This window comes from Rhamphochromis sp. 'chilingali', assembly GCF_963969265.1.
Source record: "Rhamphochromis sp. 'chilingali' genome assembly, chromosome: 12".
Lineage (NCBI taxonomy): Eukaryota > Metazoa > Chordata > Actinopteri > Cichliformes > Cichlidae > Rhamphochromis > Rhamphochromis sp. 'chilingali'.
The window spans coordinates 548,004-562,294 of record NC_137939.1 but is presented as its reverse complement, the minus strand read 5'-3'; the positions used below and the strand labels follow the sequence as shown (position 1 = coordinate 562,294).

At 42.1% G+C, this 14,291-nt stretch overlaps 1 protein-coding gene across 1 annotated transcript in view; it reads right to left on the bottom strand.

Annotated features, from left to right (window-relative positions):
- Window positions 1-10,754, bottom strand: part of LOC308406874 (ERC protein 2) — a gene marked incomplete at its 5' end in the record, with an annotated part of 171,936 nt that extends 161,182 nt beyond the window's left edge. Inside the window, 3 exons of the mRNA XM_080898149.1 lie at window positions 5,246-6,001; window positions 6,113-6,136; window positions 9,891-10,754. Of these exons, the coding sequence (XP_080754275.1) occupies window positions 5,246-6,001; window positions 6,113-6,136; window positions 9,891-10,754 (1,644 nt within the window). The remainder of the gene's footprint in view (window positions 1-5,245; window positions 6,002-6,112; window positions 6,137-9,890) is intronic.
- Between the last annotated feature and the right edge of the window lie 3,537 nt (window positions 10,755-14,291).

Below are 14,291 nucleotides of genomic sequence, written 5' to 3'. Positions count from 1 at the left end.
TTGCAGATTGTTAATGAAGACTGTGTGCTGTTTTCTTTGTACCAGTTGCCAGAATAAAGAGGGAGCCCAGAGTAAGGGCAAGTCCAGCGTTGCAGTGCCGTCCTTTCTACATGGGCATATCACACCACTTGCACAATAGACTCTCAGAACAGCAACAGCTACAAGAGCATGCCTCCCACAGACTAGCATTCCCACTGCCACCACAGTTCAAGTCCTTATTAAAGTGACTGATTTGTCACAATGCGCATGTCTGTCTTTTTGACTGCCTGTACACTTTCTTTGGTTCCTCTGAGAAAGTGTGTCTATGAACTTGTTATCAGCAACAGTTCTGCAAACTGTTGTGTCTCTCAGTGGGGAAACGAAGCCCTGCAAGAGAGAACGTCATCAAAGACCGTCCTCTCTGCTCCACATGTGTCCGAGGGACTGAGCATATGGAATGAATAGGATCAAACGTAACACTATAGCAATAAGTGCCGGCATCCTGAGTGAAGGATACGGTCAAAAGGTTCAATTCTAGCCTCAAGGCAATGGTGTCACGTACAGCGTGCACACACCGAAACATGCACTGATAGAGACACACACACATATATGTATGTTCACTAATCGCATTCCTATCCCCTCAACATCAGTGAGAAAAAAGTCAAAAACAAAAGGAAACAGTTGCTTGCCACAAATGTGTCTGCCTATCGGCTCGGTGGATTAAAAGTTTGAAAAGATAAATGGAAAAACTGCGGCGATCAAAGACTTTTGTTGGGAAATAGTTGGAGGTTGCAAGGTGAGGAGAAGCTTTGAGGGGTGTAATCTTGTCCTGATAAACTTTTCCACTCAGACATTCTGGGAAATTAGCAGAGCATGGCAAGTAGGTGGTGCCCATGTTTTGGTGAGGAAAAGGGAAAATTGGTATACGTGTATGCATGTGAGTTTTTTGCTGATGTTATTTGCAATAGTCTTCGGATGGTAGCTGAGATGGGTTTCTATAGCAAAGGCTGAAAGTTTGGCTTCTCAAAAAACAAAACACACTGGGATGAACAAAAGAAATAGTGCATAGACAAACATATCCAGACAGAGAGGCAGGATAGACATCAATATTTTGCTGCTGAGCTTGGTGGCATGAGAAAGTAAGCAGAAAGGAAAAGCGGGAAAAAGATTAAAGAAAAAAGATTTGCTGACACGAATTTCCACTTCATTCCAACATGCTGGCATTGGAAAGCTAAAGAGATAAAGGCATGCCAAAAAAGCAGCAGAAGCTCTGAAGCCAGTCATGGTATATAAAAGCAGAACAACAGGGACTCCTTTTTCTCAGCAACAGAGCAGTGCGCAGCCTTAAACGATCACACCGAGCGAGATACAATAGGGGGCCGAACTTTAGAGCCCCGGCTGACCATACGGCATCTGTAGTAGGTTACGTATAAAGAATACATGCCATCTCCAAGTAAAAAACTCATTGTGAAAGTGTGAATGTGTGTGTGTTTGGACACATTTGGCAGCAGGTCAGGTCTGGGCAGGAACAGACCAGTGGTGAGGCTGTTATTATTGGGTCTGCAGGGACCTGACGGCTGGGGAGAGTCAATTAGGCCCAGATTTATGCCTCTCAGCGTGTGTGTGTCTCTGTGTGTGTGTATGTGGTCCCATCACACACAACTTTGGCTCAGTTTGTGATTGTAATCGCTGCAGTGGTCAAACTCTGATAGAACACTGCCACTCTGTGGACCTTGCTGGTACTGCAAAAGTTCAGGTGGCCCACTAACACTTTTTAAAAGTGACTAAAATGTGTGGATCCAAATCATTTTTAGTCCAGATCAGTCTATGAGTGCTATGAATGGGCTGAGAAACATGTGCCAGTGTTTCTATGCTGGATTTGTGCAATTAAGGTATTCGGATCAGTGACAAAGTTGAACAGGAAACACAAGTGAGAGAACACCCCTGTGCACACAACATACATGTGACAACATACATCAGCAGGTGAAGGAGTGATGGAGTGCGCTCTCCATCCGTACACACTGCAAATCCACACATAAGCACAAACAGCTGGTTCAAGTGATTTAACATATGGCCGTCGTCTGTCCTGGATGGTATGCGGAGAAACATCCGTCAGTCCTCTGATTTTCATCATACAAACACACTTTAATGGATGTCTTCAGCTTTCCTTCGATAAAGCACAGAGTTAAGAAGGCCACTTCATTCCAGCAAAAAATAAGTAAATGAAAATGAGAGGCAAACTGAAAAAAGGGGCGTTTATGATCTCAGTTTAAAGTAAACAAGCTGAGATTTAGATTTAGATGAGGAGTAATGGGTGCGGTAATGAAAGGAAGTCGGGCTAGTTTCCTGTGGAGCTAATCAAAAAGCTGACAGCAGTGGTCCCAGATAGAGGCAACAGCTGAGCTACCGTCACCGACTCGCCTTTGCAACGTAAAGCAAAAATTACAAGATGCCTTCACAGGAAGTAGGCTACTGCTTGGATAAAACAACCTCTGAGCATTTTAATTCATCACCACCCACAAAGTGACAAATGCATTAAACTACTTAACAAATGTTTAAGGCAGTGGTGATGAACGAGCTACACTGAAAAACATATTAGAAAAATGTTGAAACTGTGAGGAGCTTAAAGGGAGCAGCTGAAAGAAGAGAAACATGATGGCAGCAACATGGTTACAAAAAAGACCAAAGCTGGAGCAGGCAAAGTTATGACATGTTACACACAACAAATATGTGGTGGAAAATTCCACATTTAGTTAAATGGCAACAGGTCGGTAACATGTTTGGATCTACAAAGAACATCCAGAACCTAAAACTGCAAAGGAACTTGGTGTTACATCATTAAAAGACTACGATAATCTGATTATCTGATTAATGGTTTTTTAAGAGGCAAACCACAAAATGTTGCTGACTGGCAGTATGTAATAGAGATCTACACAGGCTCGGGAAGTAACTGGAGACTGAAAACTGTCCTCCAGTCTGCCAAAACAAAATTTTACATTTGTTTTGGAACTAAGAGAAACGACATCCTGGCAGTTCAAAAGGCAGCGCCATGATAGTGAAAAAAAGGAGGCACAAGTCTGTCTTAGCAATTTTACCCACCGGACGTGTAACATTCGTTGTTAAAAATATTATTTCAAACTCAGGTATCCTTAATGCAGCCATTCACACCAATTCACTATCAAAATGTGCAATATACAGTGATTTTAAAGGCCTTTAGTCTGACCAGTAAGAATATACAGAAGGGGGCCTATTTACTGAATTCTTTTTTTAGCATTATGTATGTTTTGCTGCATTTTAAATTATTTTATATTTGATAAAGACGTTTGCACACTTGACCAAATAATACGAGGAGAGAGAGATTTATCTATAAGTTTGACTGTATCCCCTGTGTCCGCAAACTAGGCTTGATGATACTGTACCAATCAATTAATTAATGTTTAAGTTCCTAACATGTTTAGATGGAGATCTTAATGAGTCAATAATAGTGACACTAAACAACAGGAAAAGGTTTCCACTTTTTTACCACCACCAAACTATTTTCTTGAAGGCAAAAAAGGGAAGAAACATTTCAAAGACATCATATACACATATATACACACACACACACACATATATATATATATATATATATATATATATATATATATATATTTTTTTTTTTTTTTTTTTTTTTTGAGACCAGAAACTGGGAAACTTGGGGGGGAAACTGAGAGAACAATCACTTCTCTATTCAATCAGGGAGGTCAGGCTGTTTTCACTCATTAATCATACATTAATATTCAGACAAACACAGCATGTTTTTCTACTTTCTAAAATCTGAACTCCCTCTCTCCCTCTCTCCCTGACACATGTCCCCTCCTCCTCCTAGCATATGTTAAGCTGTCCAGTACTTAAAAATAGCACAGCACGCAGTGTGTGTGAGCAGGTACTCACCTCTTACACACACAGCATGGTTAGGTCCCACACATTACACACACACACACACACCCAAACATACACAGCAGTGGTTGCATTAGCATGGACTGAAACACCCACATTCCCCTTAAACAAAATCACCACAGTGACTAAATGGGCGGATATCCCATCAGCCACCCAGAGAGGGAGTGTTCTCACTTGAAAACACTAAGCCGATTGGCTCCAGATGTGTACGCATGCTCATTCACAGACACACGAACACGCGCGCGCACACACACACACAATTTTGTTTTTGAGTTTGCACAGCAGACGCAGAGAGGCAGACAAACAAAGACAGAAAAACAAGAACAGAATGATACAAGCAATATCGGTAGCATGCACCGACATAAAACACACACACACACACACAGAGGTAGAGAAATTAAAGGCTAAGAAGATTTAGGAGTTAAAAATAGATAAGGCAGTAGTGAGGAGCACAGAGCAGCCTAGTATTGCCCCTAATGGCAGAGAATACCGATACACCTGTGCTACACCAGCACTGGCTGCAGGGCTGCTACATAATAAAACTCTAATTGTGAAAAGAAACAACGGGCAATAGAGACGTATGAGCACCTGAAGAAGTGTTTGTTTTTCCATTGGCTAAACTCAATTTTGATTTATCTAGTTAAGTATTTATTTGAAGGCATAACAAGTCATGGGCTGCAGAATTAAAGATGAATATCAAATGCTGCAAACAGCACAGAAACTGTTGTTTGTTCAGCTACCATATGAGTATACTCAGGAGGACACACGTACACACAGATTATAAAACTGCATGGCTCAACGCAGGCTTAGAGCTCGCCGTATGTTAATCTGGCCCATTGATAAGACCTGCTGAGCTGATTCCTGCTCCCACATTTTGCTTAATACATAGAAACTGACACAAATGTATACAGATTAGGCGTGCATGCACACCTAAGTCAAGTGTGTAATCTCATCAATTAACATTAGCAACACAAATAGTTTAGCATCAGCTTTAAAGTGAAAATGTTTTTAAAACCCTATAGAACAGACAGAACAGACAATGTTTTGGTGTTGAAAATGACATGCTGTGTTAATGTTTTATGATATGCATATGATCATACAGTGGCTTAACTTGCCAAGGATTTTCATTTGGTAATGAGGGATATTTGACTCAGTGACTGTTAAATCGAAAGGTAATTCAGGAAATTCAACCGAGTACCGTGATTCAACCTGCGAGAATTCTACACTAAAGTGTAAAGTGCATAATGCTCAGCCTTCTCTTAAAATTGCTCTGACAGTGCAGATGAATGGTTCAGATGTGTATAAATATCAGCAGGAAAAAGTGTACCTCTCTCAAATGCACGTTCTCCAGCTGGGCTTCAGCCTCCTGTGCTGCCATGGTTATTATGCCTGTCCGCTGTCCCCGTCCCCAGTGTCCCTGACCTTGACCTTGGCTTTGGCCTTGAAGCATCTCTAACAGTCTCTGGATGCTCTCGTCCCGGGCGCCCAGCGTCTGCTTCTGAGAATCAATTCTCATCTCCATCTCTTCCATGGTCTTCCTCAGCAGGGATAGCTCCTTGGCCTGCCGCTCGTGCTCTGACTGCAGTTGGAAGAAGTTCTCCTCTGATGGAACCAGGGGAGGAGGTGAGGAAAAGCCGTCACACCCAGGCACCTGACAGGGACTACAAGGGTGAAGAGAACCAGAGCTGGGTACAATCCCGGGACCTTGGCTAGGACTGTAGAGAGGCTGATTTGGGCTGCTCCTCAGCCCACGCTGAAGGGTGTCAGCTGGGCTGATTCTTTGTGCGGCTACTGCAGTGTTACAGCCGTATCCAGGGCTGTGAATGATGATGTCAGCTTCCTGTTGCCTTGGATTGTAGGTGTTGGATGGGCTGGCTCTAGGGCTGCTCTTTGGTCCAGGACTCTGCAGGTTGCTGGGGCTTTGTCTGGGACTGTGGCCAGGGCTGAGTCCCCCTCTGAGGTCCTGGTCCATATGGAGCTCTCGATAGGCGTTCCCCTGCTGACGGTGCTGCTGGGAGCGACTGTTCATCTCTCTATGAGCCCTCAGCTCCTCCTGAAGCTCCTGAACTGTTAAAGGAAGCTGCTATAAAAGACAAAGTTCCCATTTATTCAATAATTAAATAAACATGAGCAAATCTGCACAACATGTGAAAACACACATATGTAAAGTATGGGACGGTATATGAAGACAGACCTTGTTTCTTCTGTTATTCCCAGGCTGCAGCAGAGAGAGATGATGTAAGACACAAAGACACATGAGAAGCCAAAAGTGAGACATGATAGGAACAAATAACCATTCGCTAGATTCATTTAGACATCTTAATTCACAAAGCTCTTGGAGACTAGTTACACACTATGACCACAAGGGGTCGGGTTTTCTCCTCAAAGCACATGGAGAACACAAAAGCTCCTTTTGTGCTACTTGCAAGTAGAGCAACAGGATTGAGAAAGAGTTTCAAGTACGAAGGAATTCCATATAGAAATAAAAAATCAACTGATGTAAACAAATTTATGAATATTGTAAAATGACCTAAAGAGAGTCCATATTTCAAATTAACAGTAAGTTTACTCCTCCCAAGTTCAAAGGTTTGTGAAGTTGTGAGTATATCATAACAGACTGCAACACAGAGACAGCAAGAAAACAAAAAGTTGTGTCTTTGTGAAGTGATTTCATCTTCTTTCTCTTCTTATCATTACTATTAACAAAAATCCTGTATTCATTTCATATAATTGTCCAAGATTTGACTTTTAGGTTGAGACCTTGAAAACCTTTAACGTTCAGCTAAAATCAATAGAACAACTGGGGGAACCTTTATAGGCTCATAAATATATTTTTCAATTCTTCACGATAAAGAATGGAAATGCATCTAAAACCTTGGCAGGGCTTAACCTGGAACTTAAAATAAATTCTGTGGGTTTAAACAAAATTTGCTGAACTTGACTCATAACCGTAAGGCTGCGGAGGTTCTCCGCTGCAATGACTAACCAATACGCCAATATATTTACCATTTTAACAACTAACCGCTAAATGTCCGTGTGTTGCTGGGGGCAACCAATTTCTTTTGACATTCCTGCTTTTGCAGCACACAAGGCAAAAGAACACAGAATATATTATGTTCGTTTGCTTTTATAGCTTCCTGGTTTTTGATTGGAAATTCAATCAGTGCTTAAAAAGACACATGAAATTGTAACTGTGCTCAAAAAAAGTATAGTCTAAATAAACACACACACACAAACAGCAACTTACAAAATTCAGACAATGATTTATCAGAAAGTTAAATTACAATCTTCTAATCAGTGTGAAGGTGTTACTTATTTTACTCAATTATTCTAAGCTCTTTTTTCCAGTCCAGAAGGTGCATGGAGCCAAGGACACGGAGTGGAGACGTAGGAGGCAGCCGAGGGTGAACACAGATAATCAATGCAACAACAAGCATTGAATATTAAGTCGGAGTGGGAGGAGAGCCCTACACACAAACACGTACACAACCAAGATACAAATACACACGTGCAACTGCGCACGCACACAAACACGCAGCCGACGCAAACATAAGCAAAACAGGCAGATGGTTAGGGGACAAAACTGGTCACTGCTGCTGAGAGAAGAGGTGACATTCCTTATGCTAATAACAAAGTTCTCATGCCAGACTGAACTCTTTCCACAGTCTCTCAAAGAGCAAAAAGGAAAGAAAGAAAATATCCAGGGGAAATGAAGAAAAAAAGAGGTGGAAAGTGACAGGCTGAAAGAAGGGAGGGGAGACGGAGGCGATACGGGAGATTAGCAAGCTTAAGAATAACATCTTCCCTGTGATACAGCTGCTTTTTTCTCTAAAAGCAGGGTTTTTTAAAAGAAGTCTTTTTCAGATTTTACATGTTATATTTTATGTGGGCTGTGAGCCTTATGAGTTATAGTAAAGGTCAAGAGGGAGAGACAAAAAAGAGGAATTTCACAACTAGTCAGGACTGAAAACTGTGATGAGGTAAAGCTTAACTAGGTGTGTGCATCAGTAGCTGCTCGGGGACAGCGCAAGTAAGAGTAAGACAGAACAAGGCGACAGGTTTTTTAAAGTTATTATTGCGCTCACGAGAAAAATACTGTACAAATTAAAAATCAGGGCGTGATCAAGCCCAAAGGTTTGCTCCAGCAAACAGCTAATGAGCATTTTCTTTATATTAACTTCTACGAGCTTCACTTGAGGGCAGGGTGCTGCAGCGTGACTTGTGCAAATAACACAGTCTGCTTTATTTTATAAAGTTTGCTGCTTTCGAAATGAGAAGAATGTGTGTATGCGTGTGTAGGTGTGCGTGTATGTGTCACAGTGTCCTCACACTCTGTGACAATGTGCGATGAAAAAAGCTATAAATATGAATGCAGAGGTGGCTCCTTGGTTACAAGAAGGAGGAGTCAGATGGGAGACTTGGAAGATATGATCAAGGTTTTTGCATGCTTGGTTCAAAGAACAATACAAAAATCTGGGAGTGGAGTTGCTACAGCGATTTCTTAGCGTGAGAGACTCTAGATGAGTTTCATGTTGTATACAACGACTTTTAAGGTGTTTCCATCAGAAAAACAGACACGTGAAGGGAAAAAAAGCTTAAAAAGCAAATGGAGATACTGTCAGGATGAAAAACACAAAGAATTCAGATGAAGGGATAATAGATACGATCCAGTAGCTGTTCAGTGAGGCAGACAAATGGATAATGCCTCGAACTGAATGGACCACACTCCAGGGACAGGTGACACAGGACAGGACTAGTCACTGTCTCTTCAGGAGTAGATGTGAGGGTTTTTAGAAACTTGGAGTGGATGCCACTAGTGCACGTTCCCATGGTAACACAGGGAGCCTCGCAAACATCATTATAAATGAACCGCACAGACGCCTTTCAGTGCAACCTTGAAGTCAGAAACAAAAGGTATGAAGTGAAGTGAGGGGCATGATATGCAGAGGAAATGGGTGGGTCAGCACAAAGAGCCTGAATGGAGTGTGCGAGCAGACACTCCATTCAGGCTTTTTTAAAGAGTGTCATTTTAAAGAACTAAGACCTCAGTAAAATCAAAAATGCAGCATTTACTGTAACAGATATTTGCAGGCTTCTGTTGACTGACTTTTTAATGCTTTTTAATGCCAATGTCTGAACAGTTTGTAACTTCATTTCAAACATACAACCTTACCAGACTTTCTGAGTCACCTCTGTCAGCGAGATTTTGGACCACTGTAACATAGCTAGTAATTAATCCATGTTAGCAGGTCAGCCAGTGTTAAATGATTACCTAATAAGAAAGCTCGAGTAACCTTGGCCAAAAGAGGATGTGACTGAGGCATGGCATTTAATTCATGGGACCCCTGTCTGGTTTTGTGGCTTAAATAAGGTCATGCTACAAACTTAGCATTACAGATTCATGCAGTTAAGTTAAAGCTAGCTGGCTAACCTGTGCTTGTCACCCTGCTAACGTTACAGCTAAATGACCTGACAAAGGGTCAAATCTGACCTGGCCTGACATTTAGCGATCCAGCCCACTTAGGATTTGAGTTTGACACCCCTGCATTACAGCTAACAAATTATAAAATGCTAGTTTCCTATCTTGCCAAATGACTTCAGCAGCTAATATGACCCAAGCTTATATAATATGTTAAACAGTGTTGAATTTAGCCAATACTGAATCATGTAACAGTACAAACCAAAGATTTAAGTAAAAATTGCTTTCTGCAGTACGAGCTGTGGGCGATGGAAGGCAGGGGCAATTAGCCAACACGTCAGTGTAGACCTGCGTCATGTATGTCTCATTGCTGATTTGGCAAGTGCTAACACTAGCCACAAGCAAGACTGACAGACGTTCACCATCAATAACAGCAACAGTTTTATGGGTGTTACACTGAGAACCTTAAATGTGAAGTAATAGTATCGCAGTGTTGTGTTTAGTGGAGAAAATGTCTGTTTTATTTATGCAGCTATTTTTGAAACAAGCTCACCTGCAAATCTTCTTGGTTTGTCCTGTGCTGGTCTTTCACAATGGAGCTCCTCGCTCCCTCCTCTCGCCTCACGCCCTTTTCTCTCTTTACATCTGGGCTCCAAAAGTTGACGCTGTTCATGCTGGGGCCTGTCCTTCCATCCCTACCTCCTTCCAGTTCTCTTCGCAGGTTGTTGTTCTCTCTCTGCAGATCCCTCAGCTGAGAATGGAGATCAAATGTGGAAACCTCTCCACGTCCAGTCGAATTCATTATCTGTGTGAGTCTTCCAGACTGCCGCCGTAAACTAGAAGTCCCTCCAGAAAGAAAACTCTGGTCTCCACAAGGATCTGACAAGTGATGCATCCCAGAAGATGTGATGTTTGGGCTGCTTCCGGTAGCTGTCGTCCGGCCAGTGTAGGAGGAGCGGCTGGTACTTCTACCTAGTGTCATGGTGCCTTTGGGGTACCCACCAGAGGGTTCCAAGGACTCCCGCTCACTGGGATACATAGTACCTGATGTGGCATATGCAGCACTCAAAGACTGAATATTCTCCATAGACAAGGTTTTACCCCCTGGTGCTGTCGCTGAACCACGCGTTGACCCTTTGCCTGCTTCTGGCTCAGCTTTGATTTTTGAACCTGGCCTTGACACTGACCCTTGTCCCCCAGTCAGTTTAGATGGTGTTGCAGGCACACCTCCTGACACAGAGCCTGGTTCTAACCCTGAACGGGCCCCTGGTGCTGAGCTTACAGCCTGTTTGCCTTTCCCGTGTTTAGGGGACCTTGAGAAACGTGAATGAGATGAGTTGCCATCGGTGTGCCCACTACCTTTTGCAGCAGCAGAAAGCTTGCTCTGTGTGGGCTTGGCTCTAATATTTAAAGGCATCTTCTTTTTTTTTTACATGGCAAAATACAACATCTGAAAAGAAACTGTTAAAGCTGAGAATATGCTCATGTCCTTTGTGGATAACAGAGTAAGTAAAGGCCACGTACTGGCCTCTCAGTTTTCACCTGTCCATGACTGATTGTTTAGGGCTTGAGGCTGACTTTTATTTAGTCCTATTTGAGGAAAGCAGCAGTCACTGTTGGCAGCAGGTCTCCCAGACACACAGGTCAGTGGTCTTGTAATTTCAGCTACAGTGCAGGACATCATGGATTCTAAAAAGGTGAAAGTGAGACAAATCATTTAAAACCAATTTGATTTGGCAGTTAAAGGTTGCATCAACACAAGCAGCTGTACAACCTAAATAAAATTACACCAATGATTTAAATCAAGAACTACCTAATCAACACCAAGCATTAGAAGCAACACCTATATAACAAACAATACTGTCAACTGTACTTCTGGTCACAGCCAGGCTGATGTAATTCATGGTTTGTGGTAATTATTTAATGAACATTTTAAAGAAATTAAACATTTAATTCCCCAGAGAACCTTTTACACAAAGGTACAGGATTAGTGTGCTTCTTCAGGAAAAGAGTTCGGACCAAAGTGCTTTACAACTTGACTTACAATTGCTAAAGTACTCCCTAATCCTCGCTCTTCCTTATTAGGGGAGAGTGACAATGTGAGGACAGGAAAGAAATGTCTCTAAGCAGACTGCACATTAGTGGTGCAGTATACTACAGGCTACTTCTACACTCTCGCTCATTATATTTAGAAAACCTCCCACAGTCTCAGTCACCGCAGTAGATGGTGAAAGGATATTAAAAAAAAAGGAAGATGGACCAGTATGACCATTTCAGCACCATGGACAGCACTAACTCTAGTTATTGCAAAGTGCTGGGATTCTAACCTGCAGGGAAAACAAAATTGTGTAATCTGCAGTGAACATAGGAAATTGCAACAATTTTTACCAACTGTCCCTCAGGTGCAATTGCAAATTTGTCATTATGCTTTGCTAGGCTGTCAACATACCTGTACCTTAGGCTCCAGCTAAAACTGGAGAGAAATAGACACCGTAGTACATGTTAAGACTATATCCATATCAAAGTAAGTGCACCCCAGCATCATCCTAGTCCACAATGGGGGCCTGTCTGCAAATCTGCAGAGGCAAATCCACATCATAATCCCTCCTCTAATCCATGAGGATTGGGTGCTGGGACTCACTACACAGGATTCAACTGAGCGATTGGCTAAGTGTTCTTGTCAGTCATAACATAGCTGTCAATCCCTTATCCACTGTGGAGACAATGAAGTTAGCGTCATGAACCTTCAGTGGTACCCATTTGTGTGTACTTCTGGTATATCAGTGGAGGAATGTGGCCAATAATTAGTAAATATTGTTATTCTATTAATTAGATATTATAATAAAATTACAAACAGGCTCTAAACAATTCTAAATTCTACTCAAGGTAGCTTGGTAAGCTACTATTATAAGCTTTGCCCTTTTGCATTATTCGCATTAAGATGGAGGTATCACAAGTCACTGGTCCATATTCATGGAGACGCGCCAAGTTTACGCCGCTGCACGCTCCCACGTCAAACCATAGCGGCAGAATGAGAAAGGACAGATGAAGGAAGAGCGGAATTCTGAAATAAAGTAGACAACGCCTCACTTCATTTCGGTCCACAAGCCGCTGCACTTACTTCTCAGTTTGCAGCCAGCTGTTGCTGCGAAGAGAAAAGTCGAATCACCGCCCAAACTGCAACGGCATAGATCGGTTGTTCCGGATGATAATTTACAGTCCTTTGGAAGGCTTTTCCTGGAGCTCAACATCCTGCCACCTCAATGGAAAAACTACCGAGCAGACCTAACCGTATTCCATGCGTGGCACGAGTAAAACTGTCGCTGTGCATGTGATTGGGCAGCCTCGACAGAGACGGAGCATAATTCTACTATGACCACCGCATGACGGATTAGTTTCTTGCTCGTATGCACACGGCTACATGAGTTCGGACTCGTACCTTACATAATAATTAATCTGCCGCTAAAACTAAAAGCACACAGTTTAATTTGTTGAAATAATGTTTTCATGTTGGAATTATTTATTTTTTAATAATTCCACAAAGTCCAGGTGCGCACCCAAATGTTTGCCCGAGCTTACCGTACAGGTACCTCTCCATCACTGTAAAGTCCCATCAGTACCCTGTCCGACCTCGGCGCAGGCTCCATGATCTCAGCAGCTCAGCTCATGACCTGTACTGCCATCGGGTCCGCGTGGGCGCGCTCTCCCAGCTGGCGCGTGCGCGACGAAGAGCCGTGGTGGGGCAGCGCGAAGAGCCATGATTGGGTGGTTTCCTGTTTTTCATATACCTATGAATCATGAATTGGGAATGGTACTTGGAAGGTATTACGCAAAGCCAAAGCTCTGAAATTCCCTTTACTACACAGCAGCTGGAACTTAATATTGTTGGGTTTTTTAAACAAAAGAGCCCACACAGACAAAAGTGAGTTTGCTTGAAGTAGATGTAGAGACATAATTTAAGATCACACCATGTGATTGGGTAAAACCGGGCTATTCTGGAATACAAATGTGGTGACTTGTGACAGTGCAGTTAGGAGCTCTCTGGAGTGTATCGGGGAAGTGCAGCTGTTCGGCACGATCCTATTTTGCATTCAACAGACCATAAACCAGAAATTACAGTGAGTAACTATAACTGTATTTGGTCCTGGTTCGGTCTCAGAAAAGAGATCCCGCCAAGCTAGAGTACAGAGACGATGAAAACATGACATGATTTTGTTTTCTCATTAAACAAACAGAAAAAATAGATCATTTAAGTAGGTGATAATGAAGTCCTTAGTGATCTGTAACCTGCAACAAGTGCTGGTTTCATTTCCTCCCTTAACTTAACGGAAGAGAAGTAAAATTCTGTAGACGGCGGAGTGCTCAGTGTTGCTGGTATTTATGAAATCAAGCCACTCAAGGGAAATCAAGTCAAGCTCTCTTATATCGTTGCTTTAGTTAATGTTGCAACCCAAACGTGAATGTGCTCTGAAGACAAATATTATATTTGATAAGCAGTACACCAAAGTGTGTGCATTCACGCAAGCCTATAGCAGATATGCCATGGGATTGTGTCGCCCCCGCATCGTGATTGCATAAAAAGTAATGAATGACTTTAAGCGTGTGGAGCAAAGTACATATAATAAAATGGGTAAATTACAGGTTAAGATGCTAAATAAACGCAATCAAAAGTTCTTCCGTCTGACAAAATATAACGGAAAGGAAAGCTGATATTATTTTCTGCAAATACAAATACAGGTGTTGTAAACCACTGGATTCGGCAAAGGAAAATAAAACAAATCAAGAAAATTTAAGCTAATACATCCAAATGATCATAATAACAATAACAACAAATGACGTCCCAGAGAAACCAACAGAGGAATAAGAACAATATGTATAACATATATATGGAAGAGTTAATAAAATTATAACACCAACCAAATGTATGTGACAGCATGTTAATGGAAGGTCAAGT